This window comes from Carcharhinus amblyrhynchos, chromosome 25 (genome assembly GCF_965287045.1).
Source record: "Carcharhinus amblyrhynchos chromosome 25, sCarAmb.v2.hapA, whole genome shotgun sequence".
NCBI classification, from domain to species: Eukaryota; Metazoa; Chordata; class Chondrichthyes; order Carcharhiniformes; family Carcharhinidae; genus Carcharhinus; species Carcharhinus amblyrhynchos.
Window position 1 is genome coordinate 45,038,599 of NC_137348.1, and position 25,654 is coordinate 45,064,252.

General features: G+C 44.2%; 1 protein-coding gene across 2 annotated transcripts in view; it reads left to right on the forward strand.

The window, feature by feature from the left end:
• LOC145358212 (neutrophil cytosol factor 2-like) overlaps positions 1–25,654 on the forward strand; it is a 154,297-nt gene that overhangs the window by 86,140 nt on the left and 42,503 nt on the right. For both annotated transcript variants that reach the window (XM_080212022.1, XM_080212023.1), the window contains exons 5-9: positions 5,269–5,376; positions 5,770–5,829; positions 12,173–12,195; positions 15,477–15,615; positions 18,886–18,942. In XM_080212022.1, coding sequence (XP_080068148.1) covers positions 5,269–5,376; positions 5,770–5,829; positions 12,173–12,195; positions 15,477–15,615; positions 18,886–18,942 — 387 coding nt within the window. The remainder of the gene's footprint in view (positions 1–5,268; positions 5,377–5,769; positions 5,830–12,172; positions 12,196–15,476; positions 15,616–18,885; positions 18,943–25,654) is intronic.

Genomic DNA, 25,654 nt, shown 5'->3' on the forward strand with positions numbered 1-25,654 from the left:
CCCTAGAGACCTACAATTCATTGTGTATATCCTATCCTTATTAAACCTCCCAAAACGTATCACCTCAACTTATCAGGATGAAATTCCATCTGCCATTTCACTGCCCAACTTACCATCTGGTCAATGTCAGTTTGTATTCTCAGACTATCCTCCTCACTATCAACAATACCAATTCTTGTGGTATCTGCAAACTTACTAATTGTATATTTTGCATTTACGTTCAAATCATTGATATATATAAAAACAGCAAGGGTCCCAGCACACCTCTGGTTACAGGCTTCTAATCACAAAAGCAACTCTTTACCAACACCCTTTGCTTCCTATTAACAAGCCAATTTTGGATCCAATTTTCAACTTGCTTTGGATCCCATGGGCTCTAACCTTTTGGACAGCCTTCCATGTGGGACTTTGTCAAAGGCCATGTAAACGACATCAACTGTGCTAACCTCATCAGTGTGTTTAGTTATCTTTTCAAAAATCTCAAATTAGTTAGATGGGATTACTACTCCAAATCCATATTGACTATCCTTGCCTTTCCAGGTGTTGATCAATCCTGTCCCTCAGAAAGTTTTCCAATAACTTCCCTACCATTGATGTTAGACTAACTGACTTGTAATTACCTGGCTTATCTTTGCTGCCTTTCTTAAATAAAGGCACCACATTAGCTATCCTTCAGTCATCTGGCACCTCATCTGTGTCAAGGTAAGATTTAAATACCTCCTTCAGAGCCCCTGCAATCTCCTCCCTTGCCTCCCAAAGCAGCCTGGGATAAATCGTATCAGGCCCTGGGATTTATACACCTTTATTTCTGCCAAAACATCTAATACTTCCTCCTTCAAAAACAGAAAATGCTGGAAAATCTCAGCAGTTCTGACAACATCTGTGAAGAGAGAATAGAGCTGACCTTTTGAGTCTGGATGACCCATCATCACAACTTCACCAGCTCTGATGAGCTCAGACTCAAAACATTGGCTGTATTCTCTGTCCACAGATGTTGTCAGACCTGCTGAGATTTTCCAGTATTTTCTGTTTTTGTTTCAGATTCCAGCATCTGCAGTAATTTGTTTTTGTAATATCTCTTCCTTATTAATCTTAATGTGTTGCAGAACTTCACCATCCCAGCTGAAATCTCCAGTTACAACGTCTTTCTCCTTAGTAAATACAGATGAAAAATATTCATCCAAGGCCTCGCCCATATCCTCTGGTTCCACGCATACTTTGCCCTTTTGGTGTCTGATGGGCCCCACTTTCCTGGTCATCTTCCTCTATTTGTTTACGATAATAGATGGTGTGAAAATTGAGAGACAGGAATTACTGGCTAAATTTAGAATGGATCCAAGTGGCTTACGTCCCAGGGTTGCTAAAAGAAGTGGGAGTGGGGAAGATTTATGAGTTGTAAAGGGCGGCACGGTAGCACAGTGATTAGCACTGCTGCTTCACAGCTCCAGGATCCTGGGTTCGATTCCTGGTTCGGGTCACTGTCTGTGTGGAGTTTGCACATTCTCCTCGTGTCTGCATGGGTTTCCTCCGGGTGCTCCGGTTTCCTCCCACAGTCCAAAGATGTGCAGGTTAGGTTGATTGGCTATGCTAAAAACAAAATTGCCCCTTAGTGTCCGGAGATGTGTAGGTTAGAGGGATTAGTGGGTATAATATGTAGGGATATGGGGTTAGGCCCTGGGTGGGATTGTGTTCAGTGCAGACTCGATGGGCCGAAGGGTCTCTCTGCACTGTAGGGTTCTATGTTCTACGATAAAGGTGACATCCCTATTCAAGAAATGGTGAAAGGACATTACCGGTAACTGTAGGCAGTTCAACATCAGTTTATACAAAGAACGATGCAGCACAGGAACAGGCCGTTTGGCCCACCAGGCCTGCACCGATATGGTTCTATCCCTTTGTTTGCCTCCCGTTTCTGTGACTATCAAGATATGCTTTGAACATTGCTAACATCCTGCTTCCACCACCTCCACTGGCAGTGCCTTCCAGATGAAGTTATTCAGGAGAAAAATCAACAGACACTTGGAGAGGTTCAAGTTAATTAAGAGGATGTGTAAAAGACAAATTGTGCTTGACTAATCAAATTCATATTTTTAATGAAATAGCAGATTAATGAAGAGAATGTTGTGGATGTTGTCTTTATGGATTTTTGTGTATTAAAAAAACTTAATGAAGTTCCATGTGAAAAGGGGGTTAACAAAATTGATAGGAGGGCAATTGTCAGCTTGCAGATAAATAGGCAATAGAATAAAGAGCAGCAAGTTGAGGTAAGAGGTTGTTTTCTGACTGGAGTATGGTAGACCCTGTGTTAGGTAAGGTTCAGTGCTTTTATAATTTATATAAAACACTTGGCTATTGAAATGCAAATACATTTTCAACCTTTGTCAGTGACAAATTTGGAGATTTGGCTAACAGTGAGGGCAATACCAAACGAAGAACAAAGAGAAGTACAGCACAGAAACAGACCCAAGCCCGTGCCGATTATGATAACCTAACTAACCAAAGAAAAAACCTTCTGCCTTTACTCAGTTCACATCCCTTTATTCTCTCCCTATTCATGTACCCATCCAGATGCCTTTTAAATGTTGCTCATGTGCCTCCATCCACCACCTCCTCTGGCAGCGCGTTCCGGGCACCCACCACACACTGCGTGAAAAACCTCTCCCATACATCTCCTTTAAACTTCCTCCCTCTCACTTTGAACCTGTGTCCCCCTGTAATTGACACATCTGCCCTGGGAAAAAGCCTCTGACTATCCATCCTATCTATGCCTCTCTCAATTTTCGTAGACCTCTGTTAGGCCTCCTCTTAACCTCTGTATGTGTCAAGAATCCTCTCGGAGGCCATTTTTAAGGTGAAGTCACCTACATTGCATGCCAATGATTTCAGCTCATGGATTATCTGAAGTCCTGATATCAGACAATGGAAGTGCTGAGTTTCAAAATTTCACCATTCTCAATGGAATTATCAAATGCAACGAGACATAGGCTAGCAGAATGAAATGTCATGCACAGTGGTGCGAGTTGATCCATTTTGTCTAAAGGGATAGGGAGAGGCAATACAGACTAAATGGCACATTTCTAAAGAGTGTTCAGGAACAGAGGGATCATATGCATTGATCAATTGAAGGTGGCAGGACATATTAAGAGAATAAATAGCAAAGCAAATGGCATGTTGGGCTTCATAAATAGAGGCAATAAGAACAAGAAGTAGGGAAATTGTATCGAACCTTCAATAAAGCTTTGGATAGACCACATCTGGTATTGCATTCACTTCTGCTTACCACATCATCGGAAGGATATGAGAATCCTTGAGAAATTGCATAGATTTATCAGAATGGTAAATCTTAGCTACGATATTGTTAGTTGGAGAAGCTGGGGCTGTTCTCATTGGAGCAAAGGAGTTTGAGCTCAGGCATGTACTCAATGGTCTCCATCTCTGCCTAATGATCACAGGACTCACATTAAAGATATTGAACCTGAAAAACATGCAGCCGGTACTTGTCTGTGTAAAAATGTGTGTTACAGATTAAACTCTGAAACAATGATGCAGGGAAGGGTATAAACAGGCCTGATCCAACCAGGGAGCTAAAATTATTAATCATTTGAGCAAACCATTAACACACGTGGACAACATTTCAGTGAATAACATGAATAACAAGGTCAGAAGGACCTTGGGGTCCGGGTCCATAGGACTCTTAAATCAGCCTCGCAGGGGGAGGATGTGGTTAAGAAGGCGTATGGTGTACTGGCCTTCATTAATCGAGGGATTGAGTTTAGGAGTCGGGAGGTAATGCTGCAACTTTATAAGACCCTTGTCAGACCCCACTTGGAATGCTGTGTGCAGTTCTGGTCGCCTCACTACAGGAAGGATGTGGAAGCTATTGAGAGGGTGCAGAGGAGATTTACAAGGATGTTGCCTGGATTGGGAGGCATGCCTTATGAGGATAGGTTGAGGGAGCTCGGTCTCTTCTCCCTGGAGAGGCAAAGGTTGAGAGGCGACCTGATATAAAATGTTGAGAGGTATAGATAGGGTGGATTCTCAGAGGCTATTTCCCAGGGCTGAAATGGTCGCTACGAGGTTGGTCCGCCTTGTTGTCCAACGAGGGGCACACACGTGGTGAGTTGTACGAGGGCTGCTCTTGGATGTTTCGAGAGTAGCCTAGTGCTTCATGTCGTTAGTGTATGCTTAAACTGGACCAGATGCTGGGCAACACAACAGCTCAGTGACTATCACTGTTTGCTGTGCAGACACATGGATTTGGGCCGGTGTCTGTGGGAGTTAGCACATTCTCCCCGTGTTTGCGTGGGTTTTCTCCGGGTGCTCCGGTTTCCTCCCGCACCCCAAAGATGTGCTGTTAGGCTGATTGGTGTAACAAATTGTCCCTAAATTATTCTCCCCTCAATCAGGTTTCCAATGTGGAGTGCCATAAGCGTAGACACGGGTCATGGGCGGAAGAGGGGACTCATAATGTTGAAATGGCAGCGTGGGCTCGTTGGGCTGAAGGATCTGTTTCCCGTGCTGTTTTGTTCTTTGTCTTTGAGAGGACACAGGTTTAAGGTGCTGGGGAGCAGGTACAGAGGAGATGTCAGGGGTAAGTTTTTCACTCAGAGGGTGGTGAGTGAGTGGAATCGGCTGCCGTCGGTGGTGGTAGAGGCAAATTCGCTGGGGTCTTTTAAGAGACTTCTGGATGAGTGTATGGGATTTAATGGGATTGAGGGTTATAGATAGGCCTGGTAGATAGAGATATGATCAGCACAACGTGTGGGCTGAAGGGCCTGTTTGTGCTGTGGTGTTCTATGTTCTAACTGGGAAGACAGGTGGAATCTGTAGACAAGAAGAGCTCCAGGAATGATTGAACACAAACATAGGTAGAACTTCAAATAAAACATCATGTTACCTCCTGAACCAATTTTGCCTGCCCTCTGTTAACCTCAAACCCCACCCCATCCTCTGCTAACCTCAAACCCCACCCCATCCTCTGCTAACCTCAAACCCCACCCCATCCTCTGCTAACCTCAAACCCCACCCCATCCTCTGCTAACCTCAAACCCCACCCCATCCTCTGCTAACCTCAAACCCCACCCCATCCTCTGCTAACCTCAAACCCCACCCATCCCCAGTTAACCTGACAGGCCACCCCAACCTCTGTTCACTGCTCCTTGGTAACACAACCCCTGCCTACAATCTCCTTCTGACTCATGCTCACCCACAATTAACTCACTTCTATATCCTACAGAATGTTGATGCTGCTTTTCTCTGTTTTCTCAGAGCAATAACACCTTTGATCCAGTTGATGTGCCTGAGGGGATCGTGTTCAGACCTCGCAAACATGAGGTGGACGAGCTAAATATGAAAGACTTCCTGGGAACACCCAAGGTAAGATCTGAGTTCAGGTCTGGTAGCTAGCCCTCATCATACTGATGCTGCTGGAATAAATCCAACTTTCACTCATTAAAAGACATGTCAGTGAAAAGTAACGCTTACCAGAGGAGGCAAATTATATTTCTCCTGTTCATGTCATTACTGTATTGAAAGATAGTTGTACCAATAATGTTCTATTTCCCCACTTCTCTAGTATTCCTGTCATCCAGGTGCACATCAACATGATGAACAGAATTCCTCCCTCCACACTGAAGGTGAAGAGGGAACTCTGCTCAGTGGGCCCAGGATTCCATCCCCTTCTCTGCTGTGCAGGAAAACCATGGATGCTGTGGGTTGTAATAGGTTTCCAGCTCATTAACATGTGAACCTTTCCTACTCTGTCGTCAGGTGATCTCATCCGTTGACCCAAATGATAGCTTCGCTGGATTCAAGCCACTTTGTCCACAGGTACACCTGTATGAATATGAATAACTGGCTGTCGAGTGATAGAGGGAAGAGGAGGGGGTGAAATCAATGCAGTGGGGAAGGATAGCATACCTGAGGGGAAATAGGGGAAGGGGGCAGGAAATGAGAAGAGGTGTAGAAGATAGAGTGGAGAAAGTGAGACTGAATATGGGGAGGAAAAGAAAGAAATGGGAATCGCAATTCTCCCGTTACGCCCCACAACCTTTCTGTCGGGTTGTGGTGGGAGACGCACATCTGCAGCTTTGAACAGGGGTTTGCGTTTGCGCCAGGAACATGTGCGTCTCTAGAGCCAATGACCAGTCAGCGGTCAGACCACACTAGAAACTGGCGAGAAAGTAGATAAGTCATTTAAATCTTTCCTGCATGTACTTTAAATATGTAAATTTGTTAATTATCGGGGCCTTTCAGCTCCCAATTCAATCTCCCTCCCCGCCGAGGGTACTTCGTTCTGACGGGGTTCAGACTCACTCCCCACATTCAGAGAACTAGCGGGAGACCCCACTGGCATGAAGGGGTGGGCAATCAGGGCCCTCAGGGGGTCGGCGATGGGGGGGATGGGCATGGGCACCCTGGAAGTGCCAGCCTCTGTCCCCTGGCACTGCCCATTGGGCATCAGCAGTAATAAGGGTGCAGAGCCCTTCGGCCCAACTTGTCCATGTTGTTTTTTTTAAACCCCTAATCTAATCCCAATTGCCCGCATTTGGCCCATATCCCTCTATACCCAACATACCCATGTAAGTATGCAAATACTTTTTAAAAGATAAAATTGTACCCGCCTCTACTACTGCCTCTGGCAGCTCATTCCACACACCCTCTGTGTGAAAAAGTTGCCCCTCTGGACCCTTTTGTATCTCTCCCCTCTCACCTTAAACCTCTGTCCTCTAGTTTTAGACTCCTCTACCTTTGGGAAAAGATATTGACTATCTAGCTGATCTGTGCCCCTCATTATTTTATAGATCTCTATAAGATCACCCCTCAGCCTCCTACGCTGCAGAGAAAAAAATCCAGCCTATCCAGTCTCTTCTTAAAACTCAATCCATCAAGTCCCGGTAGCATCCTAGTAAATCTTTTCTGCACTCTTTCTAGTTTAATAATATCCTTTCTATAATAGAGTGACCAGAATTACACACAGTATTCCAAGTGTGGCCTTACCAATGTCTTGTACAACTTCAACAAGACGTCCCAACTCCTGTATTCAGTGTTCTGACCGATGAAACCAAGCATGCCGAATGCCTTCTTCACCACTCTGTCTAGACAGATGATCTTATTAGGAACACGTGATCGGTGCAGGTTTGGAGGGCCGAAGGGCTTGTTTCCTGTGCTATGTTGTTCTTTGTTCTTTGCTTTCTGACAGTCCAAATATACCACATCAACTGGCTCCCCCTTGTCAACTTTATTAGTTACATCTTCAAAGAATTCCAACAGATTTGTCAAGTATGACAAATTTCATAAATCTTCATAAATCTGACTCTGTCTGATTTTGCCATGGCTTTCTAAATGTCCCGCTCTAATGCCCTTGATAATGGATTCGAGAATTTTCTCTGTTACCAATGTTAGAATTACTGTTCTATAATTCCCTGTTTTTTGTCTACCTCCCTTTTTGAATATTGGAGTGACATTCGCTACCCTCCAATCCACAGGGACTGTTCCAGAGTCTATAGAATCCTGGAAATGATCACCAATACACCCACTACTTCTAGAGCCACTTCCTTAAGTACTCTGGGATGTAGATTATCAGGCCCTGGGGGGTTTATCCACCTTCAATCCCATCAATTTTACCAGCACCATTTCTCTACTAATATTGATCTCCCTCAGTTCTTCCCTTTCACTAAAAGGTGGGAAAGAGGAATTGAAGATTATCATATCTAATCAGTTATGATTTCATTGAATGGCAGAGCAGGCTTGATGGGCTGAATGGCCTACTTCTGCTCCTACACCTTATAGTCTTATGGCATTTGGAAGGTGCCTTCAGAGGAGGTTTGGTGAGTTCCTGCAATGCATCTTGTACCTGGCACAACACACTGTACATCGATGATGGAGGGAGTGAATTTTTAAGGTCACGGATAAAGTATCACTCAAGCAGATTGCTTTGTCCTGGATGGTGTTCGGAGTGTTGTAGGAGCTGCATTTATCCAGGCAAATGGAAAGCATTCCATCACACACTGACTTGTGTTCTGAGATGGCAGTCAAGTTTTGGACAGTCAGGGGGTGAATTACTTGCCAAGAATTCAGTGATGGTAATGCTATTGAACGTCAAGGGGAGATGATTGGATTGTGTTGTTGGAGATGGCCATTGCAAGGTGTGGCACAAATGTTGCTTGTCACTTATCAGCCTAAACCCACATGTTGTTGTAATCATAGAAAATCATAGAGTCATAAAGTTGTTGTGTCTGCACTGGCCTCAAGCACCTATCTATTCTAATCCCATTTTCCAGCACTTATTCTGTAGCCTTGTATGCTGTGGTGTTTCAAGTGCTCATCTAAATGCATCTTAAAGGTTATGAGGTTTTTCAGCTCTACCGCCCTTCCAGGCAGTGAGTCCCAGATCCTCATCGCAAATTTTTGTTCAAATCCTTAAAATCATTGTCCCCTGGTTATTGACACCTCTGCTCTAGGGAAAAGATCATAGAAATCATAGAATCCTACAGTGCAGAAAGAGGCCATTCGGCCCATCGAATCTGCACCAACCACAATCCCACCCAGACCCTATCCCCATATCCCCCCATATTTACTCACTAATCCATCTAACCTATGCATCCCAGCTCACCAAGGGCAATTTAGCATGGTCAATCAACCTAGCCCGCACATCTTTGGACTGTGGAAGGAAACCGGAGCACCCGGAGGAAACCCACGCAGACACAGGGAGAATGTGCAAACTCCACACAGACAGTGACCCGAGCCAGGATTCGAACCCATGTCCCTGGAGCTGTGAAGCAGCAGTGCTAACCACTGTGCTACCGTGCCGCCCAGATCCTTCCTGTTTACCCTCTCTATGTTGCTCATAATTTTATTCACCTTAATCAGGTCCCCCCTCGGATTTCTCTGCCTATCCAGCCTCTCTTCATAGCTGAACTGCTCCAGGCAACATCCTGGTGAATCTCCTTTACACCCAAGCAACCACAGATATTCTATACTTCGACCAATGTAGGCAAGTATCACACATGCCTTCTTAACCTACTGGCTTCAGGGATCTTTGGACATGTGCCCCAAAATGCCTCTGGTCCTCTGTACTTCCATACAGCTCATTGTGTGCGCACCGTTCATTGTGTACATGCTATTTATTGTGTACATGCTGTTCACTGTGTACATACAGTTCATTGTGCATTCCCTTGTACTGTTAATTCTCCCAAAATGCATTACCTGACTTTTCAATTCCACTTGCTACTGTTCTGCCTGTCTAATCAGCCGGTCTATGTTGTCCTGTTATTTAAGGCTTTCCTTCTCGCTATATTCAACACCACTAATTTTCATGATATCTGCAAACTTACTGATCATACATTTCACATTCATGTCTCGATCCCCCTACCCCTCATCTGCACACCTCCTTGAAAAATTCAATCGAATTAGTTAGACACGATCTGTCCAGGATAAATCTGTATAAATCTGTCCATATGTATATGGACTAGCTTAGTATCCTGAGGGATCGTGGGTGATGCTGAACATTGTGCCATCATCACTGAACATTCTCACTCCTGACCTTATGAAGAAAAGAAGGTCATTGATGAAGCAGCTCAAGATGGTTGGGCCTAGGACACTCCCCTGAGGGACTCCTGCAGGGATGTCCTGGGACTGAAATGATTGACCTTCAACAACTGTAATCATAGAACATAGAACACTACAGCACAAACAGGCCCTTCGGCCCACAAGTTGCGCCGATCACATCACCTACCAACCTACAGACCTATCTATAACCCTCAATCTCATTAAACCCCATATACTCATCCAGAAGTCTTTTAAAAGACCCCAGCGAGTTTGTGGGGGATACGACTCCAACCAGTAGAGAGTTCTCCCCGATTCCATGGAATTCAGTTTTGCCAGGGCTCATTGATGTTGCTCTTGGTCAAACGCTGCCTTGATGTCGAAGGTAATCACTCTCACCTCTGAGGTTGAGCTGTTTAGTCGATGTTTGAACCAAGGCTGTAATGAAGTCAGGGGCTGAGTGACCCTGGCAGAACCCAATCTGAGCATCTCTGAGCTGGTATTACTGCACTTTCCATCATTTTGCTAATATTCAAGAGTGGACTGATGAAATGACAATTGGCTAGGTTAAATTTGTCCTTTTTATATACAGGACATACTTGGGCAACGTTCCACATTGCTGGATCAGTGTTGTCACAAGATTGGAATAGCTTGGCTAGGGGAGTGGCAAGTTCTGGAACACAGATCTTCAGTACTATTGCTGGAATATTGTCAGCTCCCATTGTCTTTTCAGTATCCAGTTCCTTCAGCTATTTCTTGATATCGTGGAGTGAATTGAATTGGCTGAAGACTGGCATCTGATGCTCAGGACCTCAGGAGGAGGCTGAGATGGATCACCCAGTCGGCACATCTGACTGAAGGTGGCTGCAAGTTTTTCAGCCTTTTCTTTCATGTGCCCTGCTCCCCCATCATCGAGGATGGGGAAATTTGTGGAGTTGTTTAATTGTCCACCACCATTGGTGACTGCGTGTGGCAGGACTGCAGAGTTTAAATCTAATCTGTTAGTTGTGGGCTTGTTTTGCTCAGATTGTTTGCTGCTTGTACTGTTTGGTAGCTTCACCAAGTTGACACCTCATTTTTAGATATGCCTGGGTGTTGCTCTCCCACATATTTATTGAATCAAGGTTGACTCCATGGTTGATGTTAGTGGTAGAGTGGGGGAATGCTGGGCCCTGAAGTAATAGATTATGCTGGAGTACCGTTCTGCTGCGGGCCCACATCACCTCATAAATGTCCAGTTTGAGTATGAGATCTGTTCACTATTTTTCCCATTTTGAATAATGGTAGTTCCACACAACAGACAGACAGTATCCTCGAGCTGAAGACCACAAGAACATTCCTACTGATATAGCCATGGATAGGTATATCTGCCACAGGTAGTTTGGTGCAAATAAGGTTAAATATGTTTTTCCCACTTATTGGTTCTCTAATGCTGCAGATCCTGAGCTTGGCCACCTCAGTTAGTGCCATCAAGCCATTCTTGGTGATGGATATTGAATTCTCCCACTCAGCGTACATTCTGTGCCTTAGCCACCCTTAGTGCTTCCTCCAAATGGTGTTCAACATTGAATAGTACTGATTTATCAGGTGAGGAGACATGCCAGGCAATTTGATCCAATTGTGTGTGTGTCTTGCTTGGCCATTTCGGAACAGTAAAGAGTCAGTCGCATTGCTATAGGTCTAGATCACATCCTTAGTTGGCAGATTTCATTCTCTGGAAGGTATTTGTGAACCTAATCGAGTTTTACGAAATTCAATGGCTTCGTGGTCACTATTACTGAGACTAGCTTTATATATGACAGCTTGCTTTATGCGTTGAATTTAAATTACAGTCGCTGCCATGGTAGGATTTGAACCCTTGACCCCCAGAGCATTAGCCTGGGATTACTAATCCAGTGGCATTCTCACCATGTCAGCCTCTTCCCCATTGATCAACACTGCTGGCACACCGTGTCCTGGTGTGTACCATCTACAGATTGCCATAGAGAAACTAGCAACTGAGCACGTTTGCTTCATCAGCATTTCCATTGCCTGGGCTTTTTATCATCCAGAACACGGGCAGCAATATTGTGACAACAATTTCACCTCCAAGCCACATACCACCTCCATCATGGCTCAGTCAATATTGCAGAAATCTCAAACTGCACTGTGGTCAGCGCGTGGTCTGCATTAGGACAAAAAGTCTCATGACTTTGCTGGGGTGATGAGGGTGCACAATATCGGCAACAATACCAGCATGTCAGCTCAACCGTGAGAGGTTAGGACCATTGTGTGAGGTAGAAAGGTTGACAGAAATTTAAAATACTTTCTATAAGTTTTTACAGATAATGGTTATTGTGGGAACACAGAGGTGTTATTGAGGAGCCTGCAGTAATTGTTTGAGGAGACTGGAGATAGGAATTGATTAGGGGAAAATGTACAGGGCTGGTTGATGTTGACTGATGTGGATCAATCGTTAAGTTCAGATGTCTTCACCATTAGCTGGAAAATGTAGTCAGGGGAGAGCTAGCGGAGGTGTCAGCTGTCTACACTGGGAATCTATGAAGATAAAGGTGGAGTTAAAAATGTGCTTTTCAATTCAATGAGAAATAAGAATGAATAACAACGCACTTGTCCTATTTTACAGAAATTGGCAGAGCAAGTTGTGCGGTGAGTAGAAGCTGATCATTGTGTGCACATTTACACCAATTCCGAGAACATTACAGGATGAGATTCTGAATGATATCAGAATCCCTAGTGTGCAGAAAGAGGCCATTCGGCCCATCAAGCCTGCATCAACAACAATCCCACCCAGGCCTTATCCCCTTAACCTCACAGATTTACCCTGCTAATCTCCCTGACATCAAAGGTGAAATTTAGCATGGCCAACCATCCTAACACCTAACTATCTTTAAAGTATGGGAGGAAAATGGAGCACCCAGAGGAAACCCACATAAACATGGTGTCCTTGTTACGTACTTAATTCCAGTACATTCCATATTGAATTCCCATGTTTTCCACATTGAATTCTCTTACATTCACATTGAATTCCCATATATCCTACATTGAGTTCCCGCGCATTCCGCTTTGAAATCCCGCGCATTTCCTTATGAAAGACCTTTGGGACTTAAAATATTTTCAATGTCTCCTCCAATCTGTGTGGACAGCTCCGAATTTACAAAAAAAAATTCCACCTCTTGTTACAAAAGCCATACGAGGATGTCCTCATGACTTGCTGAATAGTCTTCACTTGAAGAAATTCTGTTAACTTGAATTTGATTCGAGCCACGTGAACTTACCTGAATTTCATTCCAGAATGGGAAAAACTCCTTCCCTCACTAGATTCTCAGAGACACTCTCAATGATTAGCCAAGGCCTTTTCCCTAGGACAAGGGAGTCCAAAACTACAGCGCATCGGTTTAAGGAGAAAGGGAAAAGATTTAAAAGGGACCTGAGGGGTAACTTCTTCACAAACAGTCTGGTATGTGTATTAAATGAGCTGCCAGAGAAGGGTAGAGGAGGGTGCAATTACAACATTTGGACAGGTACGTGGGTGGGAAATGTTCAGAGGGATATGGGCCAAACGCAGGCAAATGGGACCAGTTCAGTTGAGGAAACCTGGTCGATATGGATGAGTAGGGCTGCAGGGTGTGTTTCTGTGCTGTATTCCTCTATGACTCTCTATGAGACATGAACTGCTAATTATTCTCTTGGTCATGTGCCAAATGTCTGCCCATTGTAACAGCTTGTCTCTGCATCTTGTCTTTAACCTGTCGTCTGCATCACCCTGTTCACAGTTTACAATGCTTCCAAGTTTTGCGACTTTTGATATTGTTCTTTATTCATCAAGGTTGAGGTCATTAACGTAAATCAGGCTAAACAAGGGTCCCAACATTGATCCTGGGAGAATTCCACGATGTACCTTCCTCCTGTCCAGAAAACGCACATGAACTTTTCTCCGTTTCCTGTCACTCAACCAATTTCATATAGAAACCATACAATGCAGAAGGAGGCCATTCAGCCCATCTGTCTGCACCAACAACAATCCCACCCAGGGCCCATCGGCATAATCTCACATTAATCCTCCACTAATCCTTCTAACCTATTCATCCCAGAACACTAATGGCAATTTAGCATGGCTGATGTACCTATAACCTGCACAGCAGGAGAAAACTGGAGCATCTGAAGGAAATCCATGCAGGCACAAGGAGAATGTGCAAACTCTGCACAGTGACCCAAGCTGGGAATCAAACCTGGGTCCCTGGAGCTGCGAGGCAGCAGTGTCACCGTGCTGCCCATGTACTGAATGAGAAATTCCTCCTGAATACACCCAACAAATTTCTCTCCATCCAACCATAATACAAGCCATAATACTATGACTGTCCCAGTTAATGTTGGGATAGTTAAAATCTCCTACTATTACCACCCTATTTTTCTGGGAGCTATCTGTAATCTCCTTACGTATTGCTCCTCAATTTTCTGCCGACTATTGGGGGTCTATAGTACAACCTTATCAAAGTGATTCCCCCTTCTTATTTCTCAGTTCTACCCATATATACTCAGTGGCTGAACCCTTGGATATATCCCCTCTCAGTACTGCTCAGTACTCTTTCCCTGGTTATCCTCTTCCCATTGACATACTTACAGAATATCTTTGAATTTTCCCTACTTTTACCAGCCAGAGCTTTCTCATACCCTGTCTTTACTTTCCTAATTGTTTTTTTAAGCTCCACCCTGCATTTTCTGTACTTCTCTAATGCCTCCGCTGATTTGTTAAAGAACAAAGAACAAAGAACAACCCAGCACGGGAAACAGGCCCTTCGGCCCAACGAGCCCGCGCCGCCGCATCGCCCTACACCTATTCTACCCTGCATGTCTACGAATGGGACCCTACTCAGTCAGATTCAGGGAAGAAATAGTGTCAATTTGGTGGAAACCAATTAGCCTAAGAGCACATCTTTGGGGTGTGGGAGGAAACCGGAGCGCCCGGATGAAACCCACGCATCCACAGGGAGAATGCACAAACTCCCACAGACACAGGCCCAAATCATGTATCTGCACAGCTAGCAGTGCTAGTCACTGAGCTGTTGCGGCGCCCGTCTACCGGTCCAGGATCAAGCACACACACTTGTTCTCCTTGTACCTGCCTCCTTTTTCTTCTTATTGTATTCTGATCAATTTGCACTTGTTTCTTCTCCCTATTATCCTAGAGGGATCATGCTGGGCTTGTACCCTCTCCATTTATTTTTTGAATGCACCCCCTCTCCTCCCACACTGCTCTTTTGCAGATTTCCCCATTAGTAATTTCCCCATAATTCAGCTAATTACAGGCCGGTGTTGCTACTTTGCCTTTTATTCCATGAGCTATAACTTATCTCACAATCTGTTGTGTGGCACGTATCAAATGTCTTTTCAAAGTCCATGTACACTACATCAATAGCATTACCCTCATCATCCCTCAGTTACCACAACAAAAAAGCTTCAAGTTAAGTAAATGTGATTTTCCCTCAACAAATCCATCCAGGGCTTTTCTTAATTAATCCTCATTTGTCCACATGACTAACCATTTTTGGACAGGAGGACATTCAAGAGATATGGGGATAGCACAGGATAGTAAATGGTGGAGGAAGTTCACAGACTGAATTGGCTATTTCTGAAGCAAGATTGAACCCAGATGATCCTGGCTGAGTTGAGAGTGTCACCCACTTGACCACAACTGTCACATTTTCTTGTGCTCAGGGGATGGGAGTGTCACTTGTTGGCTGGGCCAGCATTTATTGCCCATCCCTACCCTCCATTTTAGAGGGTATTTTGAAAGTTAACGACATTGAGTCACAGGTAGACCAGACCGACTCAGGGCAGCAGATTTAGATTTGCTTCCCTAAAGGGCATTTGACACTAATATCAGTACTCCTCATTATTGGCTAACGTATTACCCTCTCTATTCCCAGAGGGACAAGAGGATATCACTATCTGCTGTTTGACTTCATGCCGAAAACAGCAAGTGAAGTTGAAGCAAAAGCGGGGAGTGTTGTGTTTGTCTTAGAGAATGGAGAGGATGGATGGTCAACTGTTATTGCTAATCACCAGGTGAGAGCTGTGCTTTCTGTACTTACGCATTCAGACTTTGAGCAGTTCAACATTAACACTGTTTCACAAACACCTGCTCATTCACACATTTCAAAAGATTTGTAGTCGAGTGATCCTGCATTGAGATCAGTTACTAGTGGAGCTTTCATGATCCAGGTTAAAGGGTAAATGTGGAGGTGCGCAAAAATAGTAACAATGAGGTAATTATTGTAGTTGATTTCAACTTTCCAAATTTAACTGGGATAAACATAATGTTTGATCAGAGTGGATTTCTTGAAATGTGTGCAGGAGAACATTTTAGGTAAATATTTAGAGAATCCAACAAGGGAGGGGGCTGTGCTGGACCTGGGGAATGAAGTCAGACAGGTAGTTGATGTGGTGGTAGGGAGCATTTTAGTGATAGCGATCATAATGTGGTACAATTTAAGCTTGTTATGGACAAAGAAATAGACAAGTTGCAAAAAAAAATGTTTTGGATTGGGGGTGAGCGGAGTTTAATACAATAAAGTAGGATCTGGTCAAGATAGACTGAGGGCAGCTACTAAAGAACAGAGAAAACTACAGCACAGAAATAGGCCCTTCGAACCACCATGCCTGCACCAACCATGCCACCCACCTTAACCAAATCCTTCCAGGGACCATATCCTCTATTCCCATTCTATGCGTGCATTAGTCAAGGCGCCCTTTAAAAGCCATTACCGTATCCGCTTCCACTACCTGCCCCTACAACGAGTTCCAGGCACCCACCACAGTCTGTGTAAAAATATTTGCCTCGTACATCTCCTTTAAACCTTGCCCCTCACAGATTAACCCCACGTAATTTACTCTTCCACCCTGGGAAAAAGCTTCTGACTACCCGCTCTGTCCATGCCTCTCATAATCTTGTAGACTTCTATCAGGTCTCCCCTCAACCTTCGTCGCTCCAGTGAGAACAAACCAAGTTTCTCCAACCTCTCCTCATAGCTGATGCCCTCCATACCAGGCAACATCCTGGTAAATCTTTTCTGTACCCTCTCCAAAGCCTCCTCATCATTCTGGTAGTGTGGTGACCAGAATTGAACACTATATTCCAAGTGTGGCCTAACTAAGTTTTTATAAAGCTGCAACATGACTTGTCAATTTTTGAACTCAGTGCCCTAACCAATGAAGATAAGAATGCCGTATGCCTTCTTGACTACCTTCTCCAGCTGTGTTGCCACTTTCAGTGACCTGTGTACCTGGACACCCAGATCCCTCTGCCTATCAATACTCTAAAGGGTTCTGCTATTCATTGTATATTTCTTATCCGTATTAGACCTTCCAAAATGCATTATCTCACATTTTTCCAGGTTCAACCATCTCTCTTGCCCAAGTCTCCAACTGATCTATATCCTGCTGTACCTGATGGTCCTCATCGCTATCCGCAAATCCACCAACCTTTGTGTCATCCGCAAACTTACTAATCAATCCAGTTACATTTCCCTCCAAATCATTTATATATATTACAAACAGCAAAGGTCCCAGCACTGATCCCTGAGGAACACCACTTGTCACAGCCCTCCATTCAGAAATGCACCTTTCCACTGCTACCCTCTGTCTTCTTTGACCAAGATGTAGAGATGCCGGTATTGGACTGGGGTAAACACAGTAAGAAGTCTCACAACACCAGGTTAAAGTCCAACAGGTTTATTTGGTAGTAAACACCATTAGCTTTCGGAACACTGTTCCTTCATCAGGTGAATGGGGAGTTCTGACCACAAACAGGGCATATCTTTACCTTGCCTTGGACATGCTGCTCTGCTCAGCAAGTTCCACCCCACCATCAGACTCACCATGGACTAGTCTCCAGAATCGGTTACATTCTTGGACACATGCATCTCCATTAAAGACGGTCACCTCAGCACTTCACTGTACCGCAAGCCCACAGATATCCTCACAGTGCCCCACTTCTCCAGCTTCCACCCTAAACACATTAAAGAAGCCATCCCCTATGGACAAGCCCTTCGTAAACACAGGATCTGCTTGGATGAGGAGGATCGTGAGAGACACCTCCAGACGCTGAAAGATGCCCTCATAAGAACAGGATATGGTGCTTGGCTCATCGATTGACAGTTCCGACGCACCACAGCGAAAAACCACACCAACCTCCTCAGAAAACAAACACGGGACACAGTGGACAGAGTACCCTTCATCATTCAGTACTTCCCCGGAACGGAGAAGCTACGACATCTTCTCCGGAGTCTTCAACATGTCATTGATGAAGATGAACATCTCGCCAGGGCCATCCCCACACCCCCACTTCTTGCCTTCAAACAACCGCACAACCTCAAACAGACCATTGTCCTCAGCAAACTACCCAGCCTTCAGGAGAACAGTGACCACAATTCCACACAACCCTGCCACAGCAACCTCTGCAAGACATGCTGGATCATCGACACGGATTCCATCATCTCACATGAGAATACCATCCACCAGGTACACGGTACATACTCGGCCAGTGTTGTCTACGTTGCAAGAAAGGATGTCCCGAAGCATGGTACATTGGGGAGACCACGCAGACACTACAATGGATGAATGAACATCGCTCGACAATCACCAGGCAAGACTGTTCCCTTCCTGTTGGCGAACACTTCAGCGGTTACGGGCATTCGGTCTCTGATCTTCGGGTAAGCGTTCTCCAAGGCAGCCTTCACGACACACGACAGCGCAGAGTCGCTGAACAGAGACTGATAGCCAAGTTCCGCACACATGAGGACGGTCTCAACCGGGATCTTGGGTTCATGTCGCACTATCTGTAACCCCCGTGACTTGACTGGGCTTGTAAAACGTCACTAACTGTTCTGTCTGGAGACAATACACATCTCTTTAACCTATGCTTAATGCTATCTCCACTCACATTGAGTCTACCTTTAAGACTTGAAGAGCAGGTTGGCTGTAAAGACTCACATTCTAATCAGTATTCTGTAAACTGTGTGTGATTTTTAAATGCCCTTCTCTGATCAGAACCTTCCACACACCTGACAAAGGAACACTGTTTCCGAAAGCTTGTGAGATTACATCAAATAAACTGATTGGACTCTAACCTGGTGTTGTGAGACTTCTTACTGTATTAAATCCAGCACAGTGATAGTGTATTAATATGAGAGTGGTCACTGAGTACGCAGCCAGGTTTGACTTAGGTCCCAAAGCCTTGACCATTCTCACAGAATCAGACAATGACCGGCTGCTCCATTTGTCATCAGAACTGCTGGGTTTTCTCAGTACAAAATATTTATTTTCATGTGCTTACAGAGAGGATTAATTCCAACTGCATACCTGGAAGTTTGGACTGGAAACAGAGGCAATAAGGTAAGGATGACTCATTCTCTAGACAAGTGCAATTGTCTCTGTTTGGATGGCTAGATTTATTTAAAAGGTCATCCAACAGGTTCTGAGTTGAACAAACTAAATTCTGGATTCTGCACTCAGTTTGCTGATCTGTGCTGAAAAATTAACAATGATATTACATGCTGAGTGAGAGAGGGGTTTGGAACTGGAAGTGTGCAGTCAAACCATTTCAACAGCACGTTAGTTATAGAGTGTGGTACAGAAATCTCCTGTCTGAGGTGATATCATGCTTGCAGCACACAGTTCCCCTCAGCCTGTCCCTGAACACGGAGCTCAATATTACAGAACCGCAGTATTGTTGGGGTCAGAGAGCTTTGCTGGGGATTGGGTTTGGTTCAGGGGCAAGGGAGTTGTTCTGGGGTGTGGGATGGGAAAAGAGACATGCTGTCGAATACTTTAATCTTGCCCTTAGCACGGCAGACACAAGAATTCCAAATTTCAAAGGGAATGAGCAAAGGATGCTGATTGGTTGCCAGGTTGACTCAGATGATACTTTGCAGTGGAGAATGCCCCGGGGAACTAGTGACCTCCACACTTTGAATCAAAAAAGGGTACACTGCCTCGATATGTTCCTTCAGCCTGAAAAGGCATGTCCCCACGTAGCTTCTAGCAAGAATAACTGAGCTAAGTTGTGAAAGCTACTTAAGTCTTAAGCTGGTTATCTCTGTAATTCTTATCACATTCAGAATTGCTCAGCAAGTGCTGCCCCATCAAAGAGTCCCATCTAACATTACACATTATACTTGGAGTAAGTTGAGGTTGGTTGAGCAGTTTGTTATAAGAGGCCGAAGGGATATCTTGTTTGATATGATCCACCAGTCTGTATTCCAGGCCATCACACAGGTATTGAAATTCAAGTTCCAAAATACTCATCTGTGTGATTGGGAGAATGTCTTTTTGACTTGATGCCAGTATCCTGTTAGAGGAGGATAACTCTCATGTTGCTCCCACATGGTATCCATAGAATTCCTCAGTGCAGAAGGAGGCCATTCGGCCCACTGGGTCTGCACTGACTCTCTGAAAGAGCATCTCACCCAGGCCCTCCCCTTTGCCCTAACCCATAACCTTGTGCACTTGCCATGACTAATTCACCTCACTTACTAAGTGGCAATTTAGCAAGGCCAATCAACCTTACCACAGATCTTTGGAGTGTGGGCAGAAACCGGAGCACCCAGAGAAAACCCACGCAGACATGGGGGGAACATGCAAACTCCACACAGGCCGGAATTGAACTCAGGTCCGTGGTGTTGTGAGGCAGCAGTGTCATCCACTGTGCCACCATGCTGCCCATCAGAGTCAAACAGCTAGCTTCACCTGCTGCTCAAAGTTTTAATATAGGATAATTTGAGATAAACAGGGCTCTTTTCAGGTATCAAAATGGCAGCCCATTCATGAATATACAAGCGTTTATTGACCTGCCTGTACTACAAATGATAAATGTTTATGGCTTCCAAGTCCTGAACAAGTTTTGCACGCACACACACAGTGAAGGATCCCTTCACTTCTGAGAAGTCTACCTGCTCCCTGCATATGGAAATCATGTCATGTCCATGTGCTTATTGTTCAGCTCAGTGAAGCCATTCACATCACTATATTATGTTGATCTCATTGCACTGCCATTCTCTGAATTCATGTTCATTGAACAGCTCTCATGATTATTTTCATCAGTTTCCTCAAGAAATGCATTTCAATGGAATAACCCCTAACCTATTATCCATTTCCAATATGTAGATTTCACATTTGCTACATCTGGATCTTCAGATGCATGTAAGAATTTCCTTACACATCTTAATAGGTTCCATCCTGCACACAAATTAACCTTTGAAAAGTTTCAGTTCCCCTTTCCTCAGGATACTGTATTGAGAAATTGCTAATGGGTCCTCGACTGTAAGCCCACCTTCATTGGTCAATATACACGTTGGGATGAGAATATAGGAAGCCTGATTAGTAAGTTTGCTGATGACACCAAGATTGGTGGCATAGTGGACAGTGAAGAAGATTATCTCTGATTGCAACAGGATCTTGATCAATTGGGCCAGTGGGCTGAAGAATGGCAGATGGAGTTTAATTTAGACAAATACGAGGTGATGCATTTTGGTCGATGGAATGAGAGCAAGACTTAGGGCATTGGGGAGAGAACAAAGAGATCTCAGGGTACAGGTTCAAAGCTCCTTGAAAGTGGGGTCACAGGTGGACAGAGTGGTAAAGAAGGCATTCGGCGTACTTGGTTTCATCGGTCAGAACGTTGAATACAGGAGTTGGGACGTCTTGTTGAAGTTGTACAAGACATTGGTAAGGCCACACTGGGAATACTGTGTACAGTTCTGGTCACCCTATTATAGAAAGGATATTATTAAACTAGAAAGAGTGCAGAAAAGATTTACTAGGATGTTACTGGGACTTGATGGATTGAGTTATAAGGAGAGCCTGAATAGACTGGCACTTTTTTCTCTGGAGCATGATCCTGTTGATGTCTATAAAATAATGAGGGGCATAGATCAATATCTTTTCCCAAATAGAGGGGAGTCCAAAACTAGAGAGCATAGGCTTAAGGTGAGGGGGGAGAGATACAGAAATGTCCAGAGGGGCAATTTTTTCACACAGAGGGTGGTGAGTGTCTGGAACAAGCTGTCAGTGGTAGTAGTAGAGGCGGGTACAATTTTGTCTTTTAAAAAGCTTTTAGATAGTTACGTAGGTAAGATGGGTATACATGGATATGGGGCAAATGTGGGCAATTGGGATTAGCTTAGGGATTTTAAAAAAAAGGCGACATGGACAAGTTGGGCCGAAGGGCCTGTTTCCATCCTGTAAACTTCTATGACCGGATGATTCCCACAGTTCCACACACTACAATATTAGGCATATCGGCAATATTGTAAATAGGGCCCGAGCCACTTTCTCAGTGTGGAAGCTTGATGCTGAAGCAGGGCACACCCAGCAGGGCACACCCAGTGAGATTCTGGCTACTCCAATCTGATCATTGCTCAGTGTAAATTGCACATACTCATGAATGGACCTCGGGCTGTCATTGTAAAAGTGCCCAGCCTACCTCAAATGGCTCTGGAAGTGTAAGATAATTTAGTAATTCGAACAGCAAGCAAAGTTAGCTGTTTCACACGTGGTATTCATCTCTAATGGGATCTGTTTTCATTGATGGGACATGGGTGTCACTAGCTGCCCTTGAACTGAGTGGCTTGCTCAGCCATTTCAAAGAATAGTTGAGAGTCAACCACATTGTTGTGGCTGGGGAGTCACAAGTAGATGAGATTAGGAAATGACAGCAGATTTCCTTCCCGGAAGGACATTAATAAACCAGATGTGTTTTTCCGACAACCTACAACAGATAGGATGTAGCTCTCAAGCCAAAAAGACGTCCTACCTATCACACAAATGGGTAATGTATATAAATTCCAGTACCAGTATAATGCCATGTGTATAGGTACATGGACAACACGATGGTACAGTGTTCAGCGTTGCTACTTCACAGTGCCAGGGAACTGCATTCAATTCCAGCCTTGGGTGACTGTGTGGAGTCTGCACATTCTCCCCATGTCTGCGTGGACTTTGTCTGTGTGCTTCGGCTTCCTCCCATAATCCAAAGAGCTGAGGAGGGCTGAAAGTGTGTCAGTACCTCTGAATTTGTTAGTTCTTCTTGAACACAGCATCACTGGCTTCTGTCCATTTTGTGACGATACTGTGCCTTTAAGAAATGTATTTTAATCATATTTCTCTGAGGATGTTTTAGAGTCCCTGGGGTTTTGTTGGCACTGTGTTGTCTGTAGCTGGTGTCTTTTATTGTTACTAAAGCAGTAAAATTGACATCATGATTGTTTTAATCCGAACTAATACAGTGTTCTGCAGTTTTATGTTCCCCTGGGACTACAGACTAGAGCTTAATTGGCGTTATTGAAAAGTCAGATCATGTGGCTAGGGACAATTTTTCTCACAGTATTCTAGTGTAGATGCTGCTTTTGAATTCATAAAGAGCAATCTCTTTCTTTAACTTTCTCTGAAGTTGAAAACTGTAACTGCCAGGAAATAAGTCTCTTTTTGGAGATTGTGCTGTATGAGAGTTGCTGCTTTGGAAGCTGAGAAGGAAGAGGTATTCTTTTCTGTCTTTGGGGTCTGGAGACTTAGAACTGTCAGATGCTGGGTTTGTTTCTCTCAGGTTTTGCTCTTTTGAGGATATATCATTCTCTGAAAATTGCTGCCTGGATTTCTGTCCAGAAGTGTTAAAAAGTTGAAAACCCAGCATTGTGTGAGCATACTTGTTTTTTGTGCTAATTCTGAAGAAGGGTGTATGTTTATGGCATACTACTTTAATTGAAACAACAGGTAGCTAGCTGTTAAATATATATTGTGCCATGTTTAAGTCTTTTAATTGGTTGAAGTTATGCTAATTCTTTTGTTCTTAAATAAACGTTGTTTGATGAAAGCTTCCTAGTGGGACGCTTGTATCATACCTGGAGTGAAACTTCTTATGCTCACCCATGTCAGAATCAAATCTAAAACTTAGTGTCGAGGCTAACTTCACAGAACATCTTGGAGTTTCTGGTCCGGGTCTTAACAATTTCCACATTGTTTCTGACACAGGAGCTCATGAAGGGTTTCAGTAGGGTTGGTAGGTCTGGACTGAATCTCCTGAAATAATTTTCAGCTTTAAGAGCAAGGCGAACTGGCTGATAGTCAAATGATCTGGAGCATCCACAATATTTTTGACATTGGAGGGCGCTTTGTGAAGTCAACAGCATCAATGACACGCCTGAAATATTCCACATATGGCTGGAGAAACTCATTTGTCTTTGTGAACCCACAGGCCACATTCCTCCAGTGTTTGTCAGGGAGTTTCCAAATTCTCATCAGTGTTGCCCATTACCAAGTTGCCATCAAGGTAGCAGTGAACTCTAAGCAAGTCACTCAGGATCTGGTAACCAGGGCTGTTATTGCAAAGACAAATTACAATATGTGGACAGTCCCTTGTGTATTGTGATGGTAAGTTATTCTTGTGCCTTCTCATAGGAACATTGGAACAGAAGGCCATTCAGCCCATTGAGTCTGTTCCATGCATTCATAAGTAGATCCGGCATGTGTTATCTGCCTTGCTGAATTTCTGTCCTCTAGCCAGACTAACACAAAGGTCCTCATTCCAGGGAAGTGGACATTGTTCAGGCGCACAGCACAAACAAAACAATAATTTTGAAATCCCCACTGATATGTATGGAGCTGTCTTTCTTGAACGCTGGAAAGATGGGGGCTGCCCATTCACAATGCGGTCAGGTCCCAAGACTCCTAACTTGACCAAGTGCTCCAGCCGGCTTTCACTTTTGGTGGTATGACATAAGGCATGGTTCTTGTTTTTATTGGTTGGGAGTAAGCTTTGATGTTCAGTTTTCCCTTCGTCCTTCTCAAGTCTTTGGAAACATCAGCGTGTTGTTGAGTAACAGCTGCCAAACCAGAGTCCTGCAATGCAATGTACGTCATCCTAATTTAACCGGATCTTCTCCAACTAAATCTGGGTGGTTGCCTTTCACTACAAGAAATGTTAGTTTAACAGTCAGTCCATTTGGTTCCTCATGAACTTCCATGGTACAAACATATGAATTAGGAGTAGGAGGAGGCCATTCGGCCCCTCAAGTCTGCTCCGCCATTCAATGAGATCATGGCTGATCTGATTGTAACCTCAAGCCCACATTCCTTCCTATCCCCGATAACCGTTCACCCACCCTTGTTAATCAAGACTTTATCTCACTCTGCCTTAAAAATATTTGAAGACTCTTGAGTTCTAGAGTCTTGCGACCCTCTGAGGAAATAAATTCTCCTCACCTGTTTCTTAAATGTGCTGTGAATATAACCTGCTGTTGTGAGACTTCTTACTGTCTTAAATATGCAACATCATTTTTAAGTATTGACCCATAGTTCTAGACTCTCTGACATCCACTCTGTCAAAACCCATCAGAATCTTAAGTATTTCATTCAAGTCGCCTCTTACTCTTCTAAACTGTGTCAGGTACAAACCTAAACTCTCTAATCTTTCCTCATAAGTCAACCCATCCATTCCTGGCATTAGTCTAATAAATCTCTGAACTGTTTTTTACACATTTACACTTCTCCTTAAATAAGGACTGCAACACTGTACACAATTCTGCCCGTTATAGAACATGGGACAGTACAGCACAGGAGTAGCCCTTTGGCCCACGATGATACGCTGAACATGACACCAAATTAAACAAATCGCTTCCGTCTGCCGTTGATCCACATCTCCCTAGTCCTCGCATGGTCATGTGGTTTTCTAAAAGCCCCTTAAACATCTCTATCATGTCTACCTGCCCGGCAATGAGTTCCAGATACCTACCACTCTCTGTAAAAAATTTGCCCCTCACATGTCTTTTGAACTTTCCCCCTCTCACCTTAAGTGCATGTCCCCGAGTATTAGATACTTCAACTCTGGGGAATAGATTCTGACTGTCAACCCTATGTATGTCTCTCACAATTTATAAATATAAATATAAATATCACAAACAGCAGAAGTCCCAGTTTGGATCTCTGCGGAATACCACTGGTCACGGACCTCCAGCCGGGAAAATCCCCCTTCCACCACTACTCTCTGACTTAAATGAACAAGCCAATTCTGAATCCAAGTGGCCAAGTCACTGTGGATCCCGTGCATCTTGAT